We start from the raw sequence: 22,686 nt of genomic DNA on the forward strand, positions 1-22,686 counted from the left end.
CAACATTACGCAAAATTCAATTCAGTCTGGATAACTCCCAGTTGGTGATTTCAGAAGGGTTCTGTTTTTTCTCTGGGCTTTTTGTATTCTCTTTACTACTTTTTATTAGTCTGAAGAATCTATTATTAAAGAGAGTAATGCTGAACACATGTAAGTTCAAATATACTTGTTCCTCTTTCAAAATGAGACAGCTCCAAGAGGTTTTCTGGGAAATCAGAATAAAATCTATTTATCCCAGATGATGAGTGGGAAGAAGGTTGAGATGAGAAGATGGTTACTGAATTAGTAAATGTATAATGATAAATGATAACTGAAACAGAAAATCAAATGTTGTACCACATGTGAAATCTTTAATAAAAGCATCTAAGTGATTTACGTCTTTAGAACATCCTTAGGTCTCTTATCTAGACCAGATGATTACACAGAAACTATCTGTAAATATGATGAAAATATCTCTGTCAGACTCTTTGCAACTTAGACTGTGGCAAGTAAAATCTCATGCAGTAAGAGCCAGATCTTGCAGATCTCCCATTTAATGCAGTGTTTCTTAATATAATTAGGAGTTATTTATAGAACTATAAAAACATGAGTTGAAAGAGAATCCTGAAAGACACACGACCTCTCCTCTTTTCCTGTGTAGACTCTGCCTAGCCCACTTGACATTGTTTGATGTTCTTTGGATATGTACAGCTATGATACACTGCTGCTCTGACCCATGCCCTCAGATCCTCCAAAACTGGATGGGAAAAGTAACCATGTGTTAGGATTTCAGGCACCACAATTCATAATCCTGCATATTAGTTTATGAAAACAGATATATTGATGCTGAATTTTGAACAGTAATAATTTCAGCCTGAAGATACATCTGTTTTTTTCTACTCATGATACAGCAGAAGCACTTCCAAGCAAAGCAAGGGGTGAAGAAAGGGGGAATTGCATTTTTTAATTGTCTGAGCTATTTTTACTTCATAACCATTAGAGAAGTTTAATAGACAGTCATCTCCCTAAAACAATATACTCTGGTATTTAATCATTCTTTTAGTTAGAAAAATTTGCTATTGCTGTAATGATTCACAAACTTTGGTCCTGTCCATGGAGAAATATGATTAAATGATCAGATAGCTCTACTCAGATGAGCAAGACTTTGGAATTGATGTAGGTGAAAACTGGTGGTGGACAGAGAACGTCCTAAATTCTATGAGTCAGTTTGGACTTAAGGTGGTGGCTGACCTTACGTGGTAGTTAAAATGAAGAAGAGATTCTATATTGGAACATGCATGAGAAAGTGATTACAAAACCTCATGAGAAAGTGGAGAGAGCATGGATCCATCAGGAGCACAAGAGACTTGTTGACAGGGCAATGATAGTCATGTAGGGAAGAGTCAGGTGTGTGGGTCCTCAGAGGAACAAGTTGATGAAATTTGTTGAAAAGAGGAGAGGTAGTTATTAAAATTATTAAAATCACTTCAAACTGCTGACATGATCTTCCAAGCCCTGTAAATCTAGGTGACAGTTTCCAAGCTTTCCAATACCCTCTGTCTCTCCAGGCTTTTCTTTAGGAAACAAGATCAGCTGTTGAAAGCAAACTAAGAATTGGTAAAGTTTATGGGACCTGGTAGAAGAGAGTTTTCAATTCACTGAGTAGAATATTGGACTTTTAGCTCTTGTTTGATTAAAAGTTTGTATTTTTAGTTACAGCAGTAGTATTATTTCTCTCTGTTTTCGTAGACAAGTCAGGCAGTCTGCTGCAAGAAGCCTTGATATAATGTTCATCTTAGAATTTTCTTTTTTTAAGGTTGAGGCTATTTATACCATTGTTGAACTAATGATGGAATTTCTTGCAAAAATCCTCACTATCTTTCTGTAAAATAGAGAAAAATATATTAATTTGTACAGTCTTTAAAATTTTAGTGCTGAAAATTCTGTAATAGATAGTAAAATAATTATTAAAATTTTATGGGGACAGATGGTTTTATGTATCTTTAATTTAAAAACATATTCTACGTAGTATTGCTCTTTCAGAAAACAGGATAAAAATAGGCCACTATCACTTCCTTGGTGTACAAAATCCCATTTTTAAATGTTGGTGTGGTTCTTGTTATTACCCAGGCTTTTTAGTGATGCAGCTGTATAAGTAATATTTTCTTCTTGTGTCACTTGAGTTTTTTAGATAAAATAGGGGATCAATCTGACTTGTAAATTTTTGAGCTGTCTACTTAACTTCTGTGTGATTTGTATCACAGTAAAACTTTGAAGGATCTATTAAGTCTTTTCTCAAATGGGGAAGGGAAAGTACAGAGGAAGATATATAGGAAATCTGTAGCAAAGTGAAAAAATAAACACAAAACCTCTTGGGACCTTCTATTCCCAGAACTCAGTACTTTTCTTGCCAAATTTGAAAATTACAGAATAATTTTTTAAATAGTCATGTTGCAAAAACGCAAAAAGCCTGTACGTATTCACTTTTCTCTGGAAGCTGAAATTCAATTTGCAAATCTACTTCAGAGGGAATATCCATGTAAAATCCTATTAACAGACAGAATGGTATCTGTGGTATGCATAATTTCTATGACATAAAAATATTTTTACCAATCAGGGGTTTAAAATCAATAATATGGATAAAAATGTTTAACATTTTTATGTGTACATATATAAATATCTGGCTTAAATAATTTGTTTTTTTTTTAAACAATACTGTAAATCCAATAATATTCTATGAAGCCTGAAGTGCAAGGATTCAATCCAATGCCCATTAACCAGAGGTCTTTCTGGAAACATGCCAGTGTTCCTATATCATATCAGTGACAAAAATTCACTGGCAGTTCATGCAGTATCTCTAAATGTAAGCAGAAATTAAATATAACAATTTCTCTGACTGAAAGTTGATGTAAATATGCTCATGGAATTTATTAATTAAAAAAAAAAATCTTAATCCATGTAAATCCCAATATACACTCTCCATCCACAGCTAATCATTTCCCACTTCTAACTTCATTAAATAATTTATAGTTTAATATACAATAGCTGTGACTACTGTGGAGCAGGAACAGAGGTTGCCCTCTCTTTTGTTATGGAATCTAATGAGAATGCATTGAGACATGCTGGCTACTCTGCAGTGCAGTGCATCTTCTGAAGTTGAGCCAGGAGCTCCTGAGGTAACAGAAGCCAAAAGAGAAACGCCACTGAAATGTCTCAAAAGGATTAAGGGCTGTTCCTCTAAGAAGGTGGCACAGCTGACAGCCCTGTGCACACAGCATGGGCAACAGACAGGAGCTGGAAGCCACTGTGCCACTTGGAAACCAAGACCTACTTGCCACTACTGAAACTTGGTGGGATGAATCCCCTGACTAGAGAGTGGCTATCAGGGACCACAGGCTGCTCAGAAGGGACAGGCAAGGAAGGAGGGGTGGAGGCTTTGCCCTCTACATCAATAAATGGATACCCTACAAAGAGTTTTTTCTGAGGAACAGCCACAAACAGGTTGAAACCTTAAAGTTAAGAATTGGAGACTGAGGCAACAAAGGGAGGCTGGTTGTTGGTGTCTGCTCCAGGCCACTTGATCAAAGAAAGCCAATGACAAAGTCTTCTTGCTCTAGCCATGGGAGCCATTGCACTTACAGGCTCTTGTCCTGCTGGGAGACTTCAGTCACTCCAACACCTCCTGAAAAATTATCATACTGAGCTGTAGACAATCCAGGAGACTTCTAAAGTGCATGGAGTATAACTTCTTAGGCCAGGTAATAAGCAACCCTACCAGAGAGGATGGATGATGGTCACCATCAAAAGTGAGCCAGATAATCACTGACATCAAGATCGGAAGCAGCCTGCACTTCAGTGGTCAAAGAATCACAGAATCATAGAATGGTTTGGGCTGAAAGAAACCTTAAAGATCATCTAGTTCCAACCCACTATCAAAGACAGGGAGACTTCCCTCTAGACCAGGTTGCTCATGCATTGGTGGAGTTTGCATCCTGAGAGATATGGGTCAGGCAAAGAGTAAAGTCAGACCCTGAATTTTAGGAAAGAAACCTCCAGTCAAATAATTAATTAATAGGAGCCCCTGGGAATGTGTCCTCTGCAAAAGGGAGCAGAACAGACTGATAGATCTTTCAGGACACTTCACATAAAATTCAAGATCCAGTAATCCACAGGTGCAAGAAATCCACAGGTGAAGACAGGCAAGAGAGCACCATGGCTAAGTTGAGACTTGCTGGTCAAACTAAAGGGTAAGAAAGAAATGTACAGGCACTGGAAGCCCAGCCAGATATCCTGGAAAAAGTATAGGTATGCTGCCTGGTTATATAGGGATGAAATTGCAAGGGATGAAATGAATCATGAGAAGGGCTTCTACAGGTGTGTCAGCAAGAGAAAGTAAGTCAAATAAAGTATACTCTTCCCCATGTGTAAGACTGACAAAACTGGTAACAAGAGATGAAAAGAAAGCTGAGGTACTCAACAAATTTCTTTGGCCTCAGTCTTCACTGGCAATGTCTGTTCCCACAGCTCTTGAGCAGATGTACCACAAAAAGGGGACTGAGGGAGAAAATTCCTTCCTACTGTTAGAGAAGATCAGTTTTGTGACCATCTGAAGAACCTGAACATACATTAGTCTATGACACCTGACAAGATGCATCCCAGAGTCCTGAGGGAATGGGCTGATGGAGTTGCCAAGCCACTCTGTGATATTTGAAAAGTCATGGCAGTCAGGTGAAGATCCTGATCTGAAAGGAAGGTTCTGGACCTGGATCAGGGCAAGACCCAATATCAACACAGGCTGGGGGATGAACAGATCAGGAGCAGCCCACAAGACAAGGCCCTGGGGGTTCTGGGGGGTGAGAAGCTGGACGTGGCCCAGCCATGTGCACTTGCAGCCCAGAAAGCAAAACGTGTCCTGGGCTGCATCAAATGCAGTGTGGCCAGGGAGGTGTGTCAGGACAAGGGAGGGGATTCTGCTCCTCTGTTCTGCTCTGGTGAGACCTCATTTGGTATACTTCATTAATCTCTGAATCCCTCAGAGCACAAGACATTGACCTGTTGGAGCAGATCCAGAGGAGGGCCATGAAAAATATCATAGGGCTTAAACGCCTCTCCTGTGAAGAAAGTCTGAGAGACTTGGGGTTGTTGAGCCTGGAGAAGGCTCCAGGAAACCTTAGAGAAGTTTTCCAGTAATTAGAAGGGGCTCATAAGAAAGGTTGGGACAGTTGTTATAGGGCCTGTTGCCATAAGACAAGGGATAATGATTTTAAACTGAAAGAGGATAAATTCAGACTAGGCTTAAGGAAGAAAGATTTTACAATGAGCTAGTGAAATACTGGAACAGGTTTCTCAAATTAGTGATGCCCTCTGGAAAAATTCTGGGTGAGGTGGGACAGAGCTCTGAGCAACCTGATTTAATTGAAGATGTTCTTCCTCACTGGAGTGGAAGCTTTGACTAGATGACCTTCAAAGTTCCTTCCAACCCTAGGTGTTCTATGATTCTATTATTTTATTATATTATTTACTAAATACTTGAAAGGGTTAATATATGCAAAGGGACCTCAAAGATTGTACAATTTATCAGACATTATCACTAGAACTCCTAAATGAACCAGTATCTAGGGCATGGAAGGAAATCAGCGTTGGTATTCCATAAACACAAGGAAATTATTTCCTTAAGATTTCAGAAAAGCACCAATGTACAAGCTTTACTAGATATATACTGTTGGTGGTACAGCAGCCTTGTTTCCAGGGAGGAAGGCAATGCCTCCAGTATAAGTCACATTCAGAATTTGATGTGACAATGCCTAACCATTTTGGTGTATCTATTTATTCATCAATAATAGGTAGATATTTGTTATCTATTTTTATTATTAGATCTTCCAAGTTGTCTCTAAATTGACGATGTCTTCAGTCTTCATTTTCTCTATCCTTTTCCCTTAACAGGTTAATTTTCAAATACCTTCTCTCCAAATTGATATATTTCCTTCATCAACACTGGATAATTCTCCTTATATTCAGTTTCACGTGCCTGCAGAACCCACCTTCCAATAGTTTTTATAGGACATCAGTATGAGACTTTCAGTAATTAAGTTTGATTTTGCTCTTGTGATTCTAGAATCTTTTCCTTCCTTTGGCATTTTAGGGCTTTTCAGCCACTTAACTGAAAGAGGAGCTTGTTTTCCAATATGTTCCACCACAGCTATCACTATGGAACACAGTGGGCATGACATTATCTCCTCCTCCAGACTCCTAAACTTTTTTAAGAAACGGAAAATATATGAGCAAGAACACAAGTATCTTATTTTCCCATAAAACTTATCTACAATGAAAGAAAAACATCAATTCAAACTTGAGGCAAAAATAAAGAATATTTTGTAACTATTTTTTAGTCTTAGACATCATCCTAGATTTAATGAATTTAAGTGATTATTCACATGTTTTCCTACAGGTAGGTGAGATAAAGATTTTTCAGTGCTAACATTAAAGCTGTTGAGCCCTAGGAGCAGACTGCAGGACCCTATCTGAGACACTCGATTCTCTGTGCATGCCTGGGGAGAGATAAGCTGCTCAGACAGAAGCCAAATCAGGCAACATGCAGAGCACAGAGCTGCCTAGAGTTAACCATTAGGAAATTCTGAAAATAGCAAGGCATCCATTTATATCCCCTGACAGTTCACAGCCCACAGCCTGAAGGTAGGAGACAATGCCTTGTCTTACTCAGGAAAGAAATGAAATGCCTTGGGCTAATGCATTCATTTGCCAGAGGTATCCAGACCATAGCTATTGCTTCCCAAGAGAAAGCAGCAATCCCTGCTGCCAGGGAACAGGCTCCTCGTGAATCCCTGACACTGTGCAGGGATGAATTCACTGCTCAGTGAATGAATAGGTACCAGGTCCCTTGTCAATGAAGTGCAAGAGGGATTTCTAAGATTATGCTCCCTGGTCCATGTCTTATTTTGAATTAAATAGGTTTTTATTAAATTATGTAATTATGTTATGGACCAGTGGATACTATTCTGCTACACACATTTGTACTCTCTTTGAGGCTCAGTGAATCTTGAGTAATTTATTTGCAGCAGGACACATGTTGCTGGTTATGGCATGCTGAGGGAGATTTTGTGGTTTTAAACCTTTCTGTTGCTGAGTCCATAAAAACCTAACTCCTATGTGGTGGGTAGTAGTCACTCAGGTCAGTAAATTTTTACATGAAAAGTTGAGAGTAACAGCAACTAGTAGCTCAACCACTTACTACCCAGTGAAGAATCTTAAAAAAAAAAAAAAAAAGAAAAAAAAAGTAGGTTTATGTGAGAACAATGTAATTCTAGAGTTCTAGACAGAACAGTGTTATGAAATCCTTGCTGGGGGTTAGGTACATGAGGGCTAGGTACTTGCTGCACAGGTACATGAGCCTGAGGTCTGAGAGAACTCTTTAATGAATGTAAGTATTGGCAGAAAAATTATCAGAGGAAACTCAGTAGTGATCTCCTTTTTACATATTGTAGTTCAGTGCAGATTCCACAGGGTCTGTCTCAGCTAACAGGGGAAGACAGAGTGTGTTGTGGCACCTAACAGAAAGCTGCACAGGCTTTAACATAATATTGACCTCTTCTTTTGCTTCTCTAACTTAAAATTACTATTTTCCTTTTGTTTTCATCATCTTCACTATCTACAATGTCAGTCTTCTTGCTAAGTGTTACTTTCTTTTAAGCCTTTATTGCTTTACGCCACCTCTACATTTACATTATGAAAGAATTTCAAACAAGTATTTTAACAAAATTCATCAAATCCTGTGCTGAATGGATTTCACTGTCCCCAGTGTAAGAGCTCCCACTTCTACCAGTAATAACACCAAAATAACTGCATTTCTTTAAACTACTTGCATCAAAGCATCTACCAAGAGCTAAAAAGTGCTGTTTTTGTTGGTGTAGATTTTGATATAGAAGTCATTAACATTGTTTTTTCATCTCCACTGGCTTTTGACATGAAACAGCTCCTGAACAAAAGGATCTTGTGTAGCTGAGGCTCTTCTGGATATTTGCCACCCATGAGGAATTTTTTAATGTCAAAACTGTTCTTTGTAGAATATTCAGACATCTCCAAGGTCATGTGGTTTTTAAATTCAGACTATCCATCACAGGGACTTAAGTGATTTGATATTTACCTCAATTTCTATAAAAAATGAATAATATAATAATTATTTTTATTGTTACAATAATTTTCTTAATTAGAAGTTGTGTGCTCTTGGAAATTTTTCACTGTTTGAATCCACTAAATTCTTTTACAATGTAAGTGTGAAAACCCTTGCAACCTATAATAATTTTCAGAATGTAGATTAGCATAGTGAAAATTTGTGTACAAAGTGTAGTGGATATATGTAAGGACATGTCAAATGTTGCAGATAGATACAGCATCACAGAGTGAAAATTTAGAGTTTCATTAATGTTTTTTGATCACTGATATGCAGAAAATTTAGAATTGCAGCATAATGCATCTATCTTAAGTGTGCAAGTAGAAAAACAAATTCAAAAGTAAAATGCAGAATGAGAAAAAAATCTCACAGTAAAATTCACAGTTAGAAAACATATCTGTGTTGGAAAAGTTTCTTTAATGAATATTCCCTGGTTGCATAATTCTCTCCACTATTATCTGTGTAAGTGTAAAGTGCAGTACATTTACAGGATCAAATTCAGGTCCAGTTCAAAATATTTAACCTGGACATTATTCTTCCCATAACTTTGATCTAAAATAAAACTGAAAAAATGACACTTCCAAATGCCAGTCTTGAAAGGTAGAAAATCTGAGTACAAAAAATGGGATGTGTCTCTGACTTCAATGAGAAAAATTATATTCTTTCTGTGGATGACCAAGATTTCCATCAAAGTGAAGTTGACCCCTAAATGCTTACAAGATTATGATGAATTTATTTAGTATTAGTGACAATATCTCCAGATTAAAAAGAAAATGCTGCTTGCAAAGTTTTCTGAAATGTCCACAATTGTCACCATGAGCCAAGCATTCAAACTTAGATCTCCACAATGCAGAGGCCAAGAATGGGACCTGAGGCCCCCTCAAAGAGTATGGGCTCTGTGTGCCCCCATAGCTGCTGACTCTCTGCCCACTCTCTGAGTGAAGCAGAAGCCTGGTAGACCTGTCCATGTGGCTTTGAGCCCAAGCTAAAATACCCTGCCTGTGAGTAGGCTCAGTGTCGCGCTTATTGTGACAGTTCAGCTTCCAGCGGGGATAGAGTGTGGGCAGAATGAGCTCATGTCTGCTCAGAGAGAACTGACAGAGCAAGCTTTCATCTGCTGGAAAAACACAAGCAGAAAGTCTTAGAGTGACCCCTATTTAATCTAGAATGTACATGGTTAAAGTCTCTGAAATCTGTTACCAGCTTCCCAGCCAACGAATGCCAGTGGCTTTTCCCCATCCTTTTATCATTAACAGCTCTACTGGCAAGATTTCTAGAGCTTGATCCTGAGAACACTTTTTGCACTGATTCACTATATTTTCAGCAAATACCAGCAAAGTGGTGTGGTATTTTTTGTGAGTTTCCTTCTTTCATGAGTCAAAGAGTAAAGTGTACCTGTGGGGCCTGAAGAGAATCTGGCAAAGGGATCATCCCAGATTTTTCAGTAGTCATTTATTGCACCAATCTTTAGGTTTCTTGTTCTCTTGGATTTGAGATTTGGGATTTTTGTCCTATCAAATGAGTACTTGATTTAGCTGTCTCTATCTCTAAGGTAATGGTAATAAAAAGAGATATTATTCATTATTTGATCCACAGCAGCAATGCAGCAGATGAGTTACACCACAAAGCAGAGGTATACACCATGTCTGAAGAGCTGCTAATTTGCATAAACCTTCCAACTGATAAAAACTTTGAATGTCAGAACACAAACTTATTGTGATATCCAATACAGTGAAGTTTTCATTGGCTGGTTGGTCTGCAAAGATCTGCAAGAAGGAGGTACTCAAAAACAATGAAAGCCTAATTAGAAAAAGAAAGAAAAGTGCCTGGTACCATACAGAGTTTGGTCTCCAGTCTTCTGTTTCAACAGATCCTGGAGGCTGAAGTGTTTTCAATTTAAAATCAGTGCTGGAACAGCTCAAAACTCTTCACCCAAGTGCATGTGCACTGTTCATGTTTGGTTTTCTTTTATTTAGAATTATAATTCAGCTGCACTGAAGTAAAACTTCTTTGCACCTACCTCAATGCCATTTGAACCAAATGAGTCATTACTGTGAGTCACAGCTCTTATTAGGTCATGACCTGGGTTTTTAGGGTGAAAAAGGCATGTAAAACATGCTGAGCACTGTTAGCCTGGTCAGTGTGGCACCAGGAAAGGACTTGGATCATAAATGGGTGACAGTCAGTTAACCTTTCACTCACAGATGACTGTTTGTTGGCCACAAATGATGCCAAGGGAGTTGAAATATGTTTTAATAGTCTGTTTATATTTTTCTACCAAGGTCTTAGTGCCACATAACTCATTTTGGCATTTTTTAAACTTAATTTTGCATTAAGAAAACCAAGGGAACGGTGAAGCCAATATTTATTTTTCAAATAGCTATAAACATTTCACAGAAACTCTCTATGCATCAGTCACTTATAAAATTTGTTGCCTTTTCCTAAATACTTGCCCTTATACTGAAAGCCTAACCTTAGTGTGATAATGGAGATAAAAGCCAGAGGATAAGTGTTGCATGTTGTACAATACAGACACTAATGAGTGAAGGGATCAAGCCAGGCCTGTTGCACACGATCCAGACTGAAGGTGGGATGTGCTTGTGTATATAAGTACTCATATTCTACATCTAGTTTCTAATTTAATAGATTTTTAATCAAAAAATGAATAATGCTGATGTGAAGGATACTATATGAATAAGATAAGTCTTGGCTTTCTCATCCCCACCTTTTTTCTTCTTCTCCTTCCAATCCTCCATTTTAATTCTTTTTGCACAGACTTATTTTACTCATTTTGCAATGTACCCAAGTAATTGTTTTTTCTTTTAAGCAGATAGTCAGTACTTTGTTGAGGCAGGACCACCAGAGCTCTCACTGAGGGTCAAGTCACTCTCATTTCATTATGATTTCACACTCTTTAAGATGACATAAAACCATAAAAAAATTTAAAATATAAGGGTCAGAAAGAGATCATGACAATTATGTTGTCATTAATACTATCTTCTATTATTTCCATATTTGGAAATTATTGCTTTTCCTGTCACCTCGACAAAGGGATTCTTCAATATCTCTTGCTGTTTACTGATGTCATGAGTCTGAGTACATAGCCACCAGATAGAGCCCTTTAATCTGATTAGAGGAAATTCATAAACTGTGAACTAGCTTATCCATCAGGACTGAACAAGTTCAAACACAGGTAAGAGAAAGAAAATTCTGATTAACTTTTTGCTTTGAAAATAATATTCCCCAAAATATCTTTGCATTTTCCTCTGGGATTCATGCAGTGGGAAGCACACATTTCTTGACACCAATCCCAGCATAAATCTTGAAAATCTCATGCAGAACCCAAAATATTTATTTTAATGTGTTATTCATTAAGTTATTTCTTTACATTGTAGTCTGTTGGCAGCTGCAAACTCATTCCATTCCATCCACATTAAACCAATGCTGTAGTAAGGTTTGATAGGGTTATTAGGTCATTAACAACTGGAAAAATTTATAAAACAGAAACTGCAAATGCTGCAAGGGGCATGATTGTAAAAGAAAATTGCACTGCTAGCCCAGAATAAAGAATAAATAATCAAAACAAATTGATGAAAAAAGTAATTGCCGGCTATTTCCACCTTTATCAGTTATGATTAATTTCCTTATATCCAAGCTCTTCACATAGGAAGAAAAAAACCAAAAAAAACCAACAAACCGCCTAGAGATTTCTGAAGCATGTCCTGGTGAAGGCAACAGAGCTGGGGAAGTGCCTGGAGCACAAGTCTTGTGAGGAGTAGCTGAGGGAGCTGGGGGTGCTCAGTCTGGAGATAAGGAGGCTTGGGGGGACCTTATCCCTCTCTACAACTGCCTGAGAAGAGGTTGTAGCTGGGAGGGGGGGGTCATCCTCTTCTCCCAGGTAAAAAGTGACAAGAAGAAACAGCCTCAAGCTACATGAGGGGACTTTTAGATTGGAGATTAGGAGAAAACATTTTCCAGAATTTTCAAACATTAGAACAGGCTGCCCAAGGAGGTGGTTGAGCCAGCATCCCTGGAGGTATTACAACCTTTGGAGATGTGGTGCTTAGCAACATGGTTTAGTGTGGGCCTGGCAATGCTGGATTAGTGATTAAACTTGATGACCCTAAAGGTCTTTTTCAACATAAATTTTTTCTATCATTCTATGATATTTGAAAAATACCTTTGACAGTTTCAGTTAACTGTTGTGCCAGTGGAAACATGAAGAAAAATGTTATTCAACCCAGATGTTTTGTCCAATTCAGTATTTAAATAATTTCTTAATGGTGATTACATGCTGCACCTTATTCAGCATCCAATTTGATTAGAAAAAGTAAGTTCAGTAGTCACATTTCAGTCAGGAATTCAGTTAGCAACCAAAAACTCCACAAGAAACCCAAACCAAAACACTAGCACCCATCCCCCCAACCTACATTGACTATAGGCTCTTTAGACACATAAATTTCCAAAGACCAACTTATCTCATTAAGATTAATATAAATTTTTAACATAAATCTATTTATGATATTAGTAACTTTTCTCTTTACTTATGATTAATGACTTTCAATTAAGTGAACTGTGTGGTAAATATTTTACTGTGGCCCATAAATGACATTTCTCAATGACACTGCTTGGTAAGAAAAACCCAGTATCTCTACTAGTAGCCATCAGGGTAAAAGCAAACATGAACAGCATGCTGATACATGAAGCTTTCTATTTCCATTTTATCTAAAACAGTTAATTAGGATAATGTATAACCTATGTGGATGACAGTGTATAATTAATGTCACCCTCAGTACAACTAAAGCATAGATTTATGAAATCCACTATTACAATATATCTACATGGATTTCAACAAACTATATTTACGAGACTTTTGGAACTTCCAAGCATATTTTGGAAGAAGTACTAAGTTTAAATTTTACTGTAGTTGTGTGGGTCTCCTTTACTGGATTTTCAAACATGATTAATCAATTTAAAGATAAATCAAATTTCCAACAAATGTTCACTGAACTTTTCCACTAACTTCAATGTCTGTAAAACAGATCCTTAAATAAAGATATACAAACACCACAAGCTTCAGCAATTCAATAAAGATAAGCATCAGAAGGTCTGATTACTTATATAAACCTTAAAAACTTTTAAAATATTACTTTCTCTGTAGAGTCCCTGTATTTCTGTGCTGAAAAAATCCCTTAAGAACCAGTTTTGGCATTTCTGCTGTTGGCTTCAGCCAAACCTGGGAAGTCTGTTTGAGTAGGGAGAAAAAGATTTTTTTTATTTTAGGCTACATTTTGAATTAAGCAAATTTCTCTAACCTTGGCTTTGTTCATGTGCTGGGAAAGAGTTCAGATAGCTTCTAATTTTGTATTTTATTTTTTAAGATGTTCATCAATCTTCAATGATATAAAAATAATTTGCATTATCGTTTAGCATAGTTCAGTGTTTATATGTCCATTTAAAACATTGATCATCCCTAGTTACTTCAAGCTTGAAATTAATTCAGCCCCTACATTTTATAAATTAATGTTGTGTTTTATAGAGCCATGAATCAGGACAAAAGTGGTAGTTTCTGCAGCAACAGGAAATCTTAGCATTTATATAGCTGGTGAGAGAGTGAATTTTTTTTCTCTGGCAAGAATTTAGTTTTCATTTACTAAAAAAAAGTAATAAATATAATAATTGAAAAATTTTATTTCATATTTGCATGAGAAAAAAACATTGGTGGGTGATTTTGTTGTAATAAGTATTGTGTTGAAAAATAGTTTTAACAGAAAATGGTAGTAGCAGATTAATGTATCTCTTCTGTGCTGTATTTGGTGAGAGATTAGAGTAGAGGGAATTATTTCTGTTCAACACATCATTGTGATAGTAGCCTTAAGTATGTTTCTGTTTCTGTTAGCAGTAAAACCCAGCGTTACCGTATGTTTCCTCTCCATCACCACCATGCTACTGACATCAGCTGCAAACCTAGCAGCTCACACTGCCAGGGACTTTCTGTGGCTTCTGTAGCATGTATTTCAAGTAATAGAAGCATATGTTTGCCTGTTCGCTGTCCAGAATAAACATATTTTTAAACACTTGTTGCAAACCATGACAAAGCACCATTTGTCTGCAGACATCAGCATGACCGGCCGTGTGCTGTGCATTAGGAAAAATGATCCTGATGTCCTTTAGTTATCCTTACCCAATACTCAATAAGTACAGTGCTTTACTCAATTAGTAATCTATTAATAAAATTTAATACAGAAAAGCAAATTTGTTCATTTTACATGAAAACTCACAATCAGTACAACATACAGGCTTACTTGACTATTTTATGTTTTTCTGTAATGTGTAGATGTGTTTCTTATTCACGGCTGGGTTGTTTGTTTGTTCAGTGTCCAGAATAAACATATTTTTCTCCTTTGACCTGTCAGGTCTGAAGTTCAAACACAAGCTAAACTTGCCGTGAGCTCCTAGAGATAGAAAACAAGTTTTTCAGTTAAAAGTGTGCAATTCCTGGGAAGGATCCCTCTACTATAAATCATTTGTTGTCCCTTAGACAGGTTGTACTGAAACAATTCCAAAGGCAAACTGATAATATTCATTTATAGCTGCATTTTATATTCACATTTTATCTTTAAAATTGGCAGATATATGTCCTTACTTTGGTTATATTGAATTGATATTTTGTTAGCTGGGCACATTTCACTTGTCTCTACAAGAGAATGGGCAAGGAGCTGCAGTGATGTCAAACAATAATTACATCAGTGAGTCATTGCTGAAGAGCAACCTAGGAGAAATACAGAGATTATTTTGTCTCACACTTTTCTAAAGGAAATGCAGAAGGAAATTATTTTCATGTGGGCAGGTAGAATATTAAGAGCCAAACAAAATCTGTTCAAGTTGTCAGTGTTTCTTACTGAATTATTCAGGTTTTCAAAATTTTACAGAGCCATCATGCCTACTGTTTGCAATTACAAACTCCATTAGGAATACGAGTTAAATTAAAAGTCCATATTGGTGAATTTACCAAGTGCACTATTTCTCAAGTTTTTGCTAAAGATAGGAGTGGGAAAAATGCAGTATTCTTGGGTTTCATGGTTGATATTTCTGATTTTCTCCAGTCAGACACCAAATGTGTTATTCCCTTTCTGCTTCTCTTTTTGTACTTTTGCATCAGTTATTCATTCAAAGGCAGTGATCAAGGTGGTGAATATTTCTTGCAACTTGATTAAACGAGTTAGCAAGAGCTCAAAATTTTGTGAGTAGTGGTGTTTTTGTCATCTTCCTTCCTATCTTGTTTCTTCAATTTCTCCAAAGTATTTTCCATTCTTTTGGGGTAGCTTTTAATTTACTTCTAATAATTATTTACCTCATCTTGTGTCGCATTCTTGCTAGCTAGTTAATCTTGATTCATAATTAAAAAATTGTGTGTTGATTTCATTTAGTTTGTTTTTATAAGGAGAGTATGCACTGTCCTAATGAAATAAAAATATTTCCTCCTCTCCCTTTCAAAGAAAAAAATAAAGGTCGTGTTTAAGAAGTTTTATTTCCAAAAGAAGAAAAAGGATCCAAATGGGTGCCCAGGCAATCTATCTGTAATCTGGACAAGGGCACTGACTAAGATGCCTTTTACTCTGCATTCTGTCAGAGTTCAAACTCACAGTGATCTCCCTGGTCACCACAGATGGCTCATGCTCTATCTCCAACCAGGAGATGATCTTTCCACTGATTTTAAAAACTGGCAGGCACAAGGGATGTTTCCCTTTATCCTTTAGTGCGAGTACTAAACTATGAAAAGTTAGGGAGTATCAGTAAAATACCAGGGTTATGATTCCCAGATAGTTCCCACATTATATTTAGTTCCATGTTTAGCCAACTTTTGGCAGACATTTTAGTTTCAACCTCAGTGACAGCAATATTTCTCTAGAGTGATTATTTAGATTTTTTTTTCTCCCGTCCACAACATGTTATCTATCATTGAATATTTGTAAGGTATCTTTATTACAGAGGTGATTTTGCTATTCATAGACAACTGTTACCATTGGGAGGCTTGGTGAGATTTTGCAATATGTTCAGGAAAAGGTGCATTGGCCAGAATTCTAACAAACAATATTTAATGTAGACTTGTCTTACTAATTGGTAAAAAAGGGGGTTTGATTCACAAATAATTAATCAAAGCATTTTTGATGGAAAACAACCCCCAAACCTGTACTTAAATGAAGCTGCTCTCTGGTTTTGTTTTCTTTTATTTCTTAGAATTATTACAATTAATGTCTAGACTTAAGAGTATCCTAAGTATAATCTCATACTGGGTCCACCTAAGTGGTTGCAGTCCAGTGGGCTTTGGTTCACAAAGGGACTTAATCACCTAAATCCCATTATGAATGGAATTGTTTAACTAACACAGCATTTCATGAAACTCTACCAACTTCAGCATCTTTTAAGTGGGTTTAGTTTCAGAAACTTAAGCTATCTAAAATTTAGATGCAGCTGTGAACCAGATGGAAGATGCAAGTTAAATCCTTCCTCAACCTCAAACATTTCTAAACTAGAGGGCAAAGTAATGTCAGTCACATTGGTTCTAAAAACAAAGATGTCTTTCACATGCCTAACATGCAGGACATACCTAAGTGGTAACCAGTAGGTTAGAAGGACTGAGATGTAGGTGCCCTCTGCTCTTGTGAAAGTTAGGAAAAAATAAAAACCCAGTGAAGAGGGAGCTCAGAAAAGGGAACTCTGGGTACAGGATTCTGATCCCCACACAACTATTTTTTTTCCCATGACCATTTCCATCAAAATTAACAACCCCTCCTTTGAGAAGGGATCATAATCTGGGATTCCCTCCTGCCATGTGGAATGAGCAGGGTGGAGATAGGACATTTTAGGCTGCAGAGACAAAACTGAAGTGGGAATTTGAAGACATACCTTTAAAGCATTTCCCAAAGGCAAGCTTTGATGTGGTCCTCTCCACTTATCATGCTGAATCTTTTAAATCCTACTTCAAGACTCTTGGTTCTCTCTATTTAGTTGTTAAGGATATTAGGCCATTACTCATGTTTATGAATTCCAGTCAAGGGGATCTCAGCTCATATTTTTAGCACTTTGGCAATGGTGAAATTTGCTCTTAACTCATCATATTCAAGAGCTGTACACTGAGGTAGTTGCGATGGTTCTCTACATCTCCTAATGATGGTTGTTATGTTTGCAATAAACTATTATCTTGTTTGTTTGTTTACAGACAAAGTATTTCTCACCAACAAAGCTGGATGTGACTTCTTAGCTGTTTCATTGAGAGACTGATAGAAGTAAAGGACTGAGTGATCTCTAGCAGCTCTAATGGAAAAAAAAATAGAGAAAACTAGCTAATATTAAATTCTGGGAGTTCTACTGAACTCTCACTCATTCTAGTAAAAATAAATAAAAAAATACTAAGTTTAAGGTTCAATGTTTGATATGTAAAGCACTGCATCAGAAACTATTTCTTATACTTTTAGCACACAACTTTTTCACCTGGATTTATGATTGCATTTTATTTTTCAGAGTTTTTTATATCTCATTCTGTATTTTGCAATTTTCACAGCTGTATGTTCAGAACTATACCATTTTAATATTTTTTTGTTATTTATTTGGAATCATCCCAAGTTTATCTGTGAAAGTTCTTAAACATGGTATGAAGATAATTAAGCTGTATATATTTGAAAGAATGTGAGGTCATCTAATCACTGCAAAAGAAAAAATTTCACATGTAAATTTAAAATGTCTTTTCAGGCTGCTCTGCAGTTGTTTATGTAATATTTTTAGATCCACTCTTTGCACACAATATGCCTTACTTTTGTTTCAAGGGACTGCAGATAGTCAAGTTGTGTCACACATTAAGAATGATGAAAAGCAAAACATCCTTAAGAATTCTCCTTCACCATTTAAGAAGTGAGATCCCAAGATGCCATTGCTATATCACCAGAAAAAATGAAGAATGATCCTAACATCCATGCTAAATAAGATGTAACAGTTGCAATATTTTAAATAATTTTTTGTTTCTTTTTAAGTACATCAGCTATGAAAGTTGCTACTTTCTAAATGAGGGCTGCTCTGTTCCTCATAATGAATTTAAAATTTCATTAAAAAATCATCAGAAGTCCTTAAAATTTCATATAAAAATGCAGTATTTCTCTCATTCCTATTTACACATTATTTAACTGCTATTGATTATTTCTTGCTTTTTCAGTTTCATTGTATGCAGATAAAGTAGATTTATTTTTGCTTATACGAGCATGAATTTACTTCTCCCACCTATTGCGTAAATCAGAGCAGCATTTCACCTTCTTTCCCTGATCAGAATTTCCTGTCTGTGAGCAAATGGGAAGACTGGAAATGTACCCTTTAAAGTGTTCTTTGACTTCTAATCAATCATGAGTGGCTTTTTATTCTTAACTTCCTTTCCTTTATCTCCAAGAACAACCAAGAGGAACTACACCCTGAATCGCCATTTTTTCTAAGGGAGAGAAATCGTATCCTAGTAGTTATTTGAAGTTTGTTTTAAAGGTTCAATCCTACCAATCTGAATCTGAGAATACTGAATAACTAAGTCCAAGTAATAAGATGTCTATTGCTCCTGGGAGGAAGGACCTCATCAGTGGCCCTGCTGCTGTACAGACTTGCTGTCTCAAGCTGGACTAGTTTGGACCTGTAGGGCTTGAACTAAGCTCCTGATTGCTTCAGGACCAGCTCCGGGTTTTGACTGAGATCTGATTTTGGTGTGAAGTAAAAATGCCAACTTTTCGGTGGCGTTTTTTTTCCTAACTGCTGGGCAATGCCAATCCAGGGAGAAAAGCCCAAAGAAACAGAATTACTGTTTCAACTGTGGTTCATCTGCACATGGCTGCAGTATGATAAGCACACTAGAGTTCAGAGCCAAGTTAAGCTTTATTCTTTCAAAGTCACTGGAGACCTACTAGACAAATTGTGTTGAGGAACAGTCAAACATAACTGACAAGATCTAAATCTGTAATGAGTGGAATGTTTGTAAAATATCAGGGAAAGTAAAGAGCTTGTAAACAATCCCAATGCCCTCACCCTTTGAGGAAAACGTTAAATACCAAGTAATATTTTTTTCTTTATGTTTTATGTTTTCTTAGATTACACTTTTTTATTGGACTAAGTGGGTTTTATAGTATTGATTGCTAATAAAAGGTCTGGCTAACCTTGTCTTTCTTATTTAAGTAAATAGCATTTGCTTTTTATACTAATTTTATGAGGCTTCTGTGAGCCTTGGTGTGGCTGATATAATGAGGATGTACGGCCATTTAATCTCAGATCATAGATATCATGTGACAAAATAATTTCTCTATCAACACAACCTCAGGGAAGTTTATTTTGTTCTGCAAAGTATCAGGCGCAGCCCAAAAACAAGGCAAAAGTCCAATGAATGAAGATGGGATCAATTCCAGCCTTTCATTTGTATTAAACAAAGAAATGGACATGTGCAAAGACAGATCTTAGATTATTCTTGTCTAAAACAAACATCCTTTGATAGATTAACATGGCCATTACAGGCCAATTTCCACCATGATTGGGCAATAGCATAATGCAGTGACCTTCCTGTATTCCTGTTCCTGTGTTGTATCTTGTTAAATTACAAAGGATCTTCACAGTCATCTACTGAGGCTTACACTTGGCTTTATCTACTTTTGTGCTATCAGAAGGTATTTGACTATGCACGATATATGTATTTAATCCAAAAAGTTTTGTATGTTTATGTCTGTGTAGTTTTCTATCTCTATATACAAAATTTGCTCTAAGGATTGAATCCAAAGTATTTAATCATCAGCCTCAGCCATGTAACAATCAAAATTAAAATCAAATTAAGGTAGGCAATGTAACTACTTTAAAAGAATAAACCTGACAATTCCTTTTTTAATTCATTTTTTAATTTTTAAATATTCATGCTTAGCATCTACTGTCTCAACTTTTAGAGTTGAACAAAGGATACATAGGAAGAAATTCACTGAAAATTAGGTGAAGTTCACATCAGTGTACAATAGGGTATTCTCAGATTCAGTCTACAAGTGTGAAACTGTAGATTGCTAAGATCTGGTTCTATGCCTTCACATTTTAAGTAATCTCATCAGGTATCCTGACAAGGCTTCTCTGTAATGAGTTTCTGTGACAAGTTTAATCCAATTGGCTTTATTTGGACCTAATATCCACCCACAGATGTATGCAACACAAAACAAAAAAAATAACCCAAACAAAACCAACAAAAACCAGCAGCCATGCACTTGGTTAAGGAAAGCTGTCATATGGTGCCCTTGCTCTCATAAGCAGAATTCAGCTCCAAAGTTCTGTGGGAGAAGTGGGTTTTATTTAAGTTTCAGTCTTGGGACAGACTCTCCTCATCTCAGAAAAATGCCAATGATTTCTCTACTGCTACTATTGTAGGCTAGAAAGGTCAGGGATGTTCTGTACTCCTGTTGTTAATACTGTGAACACTGCAGCAAAGTATGTCTTCCATGTAAACAAATGGATGAGTGTCACTCTGGTAAAGGCATTTACTCTTTTATTCATGCAAAGTAACTAGATAAAAAAACAACAGAGAGGCAGTGACAGTCAGTGACTGCCCTCTGCTCTCCTTGTTCTCTCTGTCTGTGGGAGAAGTTGGGAAAACTTTTTCTAGTATAGCACTCTGAGGTAAACCACAGAAAGAAGAAGACATCTCTCCTGCTTATGTCCTGCCTCTCTTCTTGTAACTCCTTATGCATTTTATATTTGATATTTAAAAGACATATTTGCCCCTCTGCAATAACCCTAGAGGAAAGAGAACAAATGCCTCTCACTTCAGTGGAGAAGTCTATCCCACTACTTAGCAAATCATCTTCTTGGTTAGAAGAAGATGGCTGATTTATTCCTAGCCTGTAGATTCAATGAGGGAAGGGATGTGTCTTCCTCTCTTATTTGCTCCAGTGGCTAGGGCTTGCTCCTGAGTGTAAGGATCGTGGCTTCAAACTTCTCCAGTGACACTGAGATGCTGTTTCTTCCTTCTTGCATATGAAGCTATTATGACAAACAACACCTTCCTCTTCCTGCAATGTTCTCCTCTCCTCTCCTCTCCTCTCCTCTCCTCTCCTCTCCTCTCCTCTCCTCTCCTCTCCTCTCCTCTCCTCTCCTCTCCTCTCCTCTCCTCTCCTCTCCTCTCCTCTCCTCTCCTCTCCTCTCCTCTCCTCTCCTCTCCTCTCCTCTCCTCTCCTCTCCTCTCCTCTCCTCTCCTCTCCTCTCCTCTCCTCTCTCCTCTCCTCATTGCAACCATTTTTGCAGTTGAGCTCCAGCTCCTAGCTCATTGTTGTGGTTTCAACTAGTTGAAAGACTCCTTAAAAAAAGAGATGCTTTACATTGCAAATTATGAAGACTTTTGTGGCTTGAACTCTAAGTTATTCTCCATTTGTCATTCAGAGAGAGCTTTGGCAGAACTGAGATTTTGCCTTGTGGAATTAAAAGTTCTAAGGCTGCTAAAATCCTCTTCCAAGCCCAGGCATTAATAACATGACTCCTGTTAACTGGGGTTGCTGTTTCTGTGCCACAGGAAAGAAACAGTAAAGAAACCAGCTACTCAAGTAGAGTACTCAAGAGAGATATCTGGAATACATTCTGTCAATGTATTCCAGATATCTGGGCACCTCTTCTCACTCCTCCTCTCTCACTGCCTCTGCTTTTTTGTCTTTCCAGTTCTGATTCCTTGAGCTTGATTCTGCTCTGGAGGAGGGACTATATACTACTACAGATACACTGAAAAACCCCAAATGTCCCCTAAATGTCACACCTGAAACAAGAGAGCAATTTAGACAAAACATGAGAGATTCACAAGTTTTCTGGGTGCACTTCATACAATGCCAACCTGATATGGAAAAAATCTGAATCTCTTATCTTTCTTTTCTATTTTGGTGAATCTGATTGTTTTCCCTTGTTGTTTCAGGCTTTATTTAAAAGGTCACAGTGGAACTGCTGGAAAACAGAGCAGTCTGATATTGCATGGTGCTGAATTCAGTACAAAAGATGCTGACAATGACAACTGCATGTGTAAATGTGCTCTCATGTTGACTGGAGGTGAGTACAACTGACTCTGAAAATATGGTACATTAATAGGAATCTACTGTGTTTTCCTAAAGCAATCATGGATGAAGTTGTGTCATGGATGTATAAGTCCTGAGTGAAAACTTCTTTTATTATTATTACTGCTACTTTTTTCTATACATATATTGTCAAAATGCCAACACCTCTAGATTCCTGTCAGCAGAGAAAGGATGATCCAGAGATGCAGTCAGTATACTTCTGCACTGAAGCTGTTGCAACAATGTCAAAGAAGAAAGTATAGGTTAGTCTAATTGTTTAGGCAAGAAAGGCAAAATTAACAAAAGATAAAAGATTAAAAAGGTGAAAAGAAGTTTGTCAGAAGTTGGACAATCAACCAGCAAAAAAAGAGAGAAATGGCCAGGTATTAGATATTAGATGGCAAAGTTTAGAAGCAGTCATAGTCTAGACTT

At 37.0% G+C, this 22,686-nt stretch overlaps 1 protein-coding gene across 1 annotated transcript in view; it reads left to right on the top strand.

Annotated features, from left to right (window-relative positions):
• Window positions 1–22,686, top strand: part of ANGPT1 (angiopoietin 1) — a 151,905-nt gene that overhangs the window by 119,421 nt on the left and 9,798 nt on the right. Inside the window, exon 8 of the mRNA XM_071421377.1 lies at window positions 22,119–22,249. Coding sequence (XP_071277478.1) covers window positions 22,119–22,249 — 131 coding nt within the window. The remainder of the gene's footprint in view (window positions 1–22,118; window positions 22,250–22,686) is intronic.

This window comes from Agelaius tricolor, unplaced genomic scaffold (assembly GCF_023055355.1).
Source record: "Agelaius tricolor isolate 1412-34295 unplaced genomic scaffold, bAgeTri1.0.p SCAF_2, whole genome shotgun sequence".
Lineage (NCBI taxonomy): Eukaryota > Metazoa > Chordata > Aves > Passeriformes > Icteridae > Agelaius > Agelaius tricolor.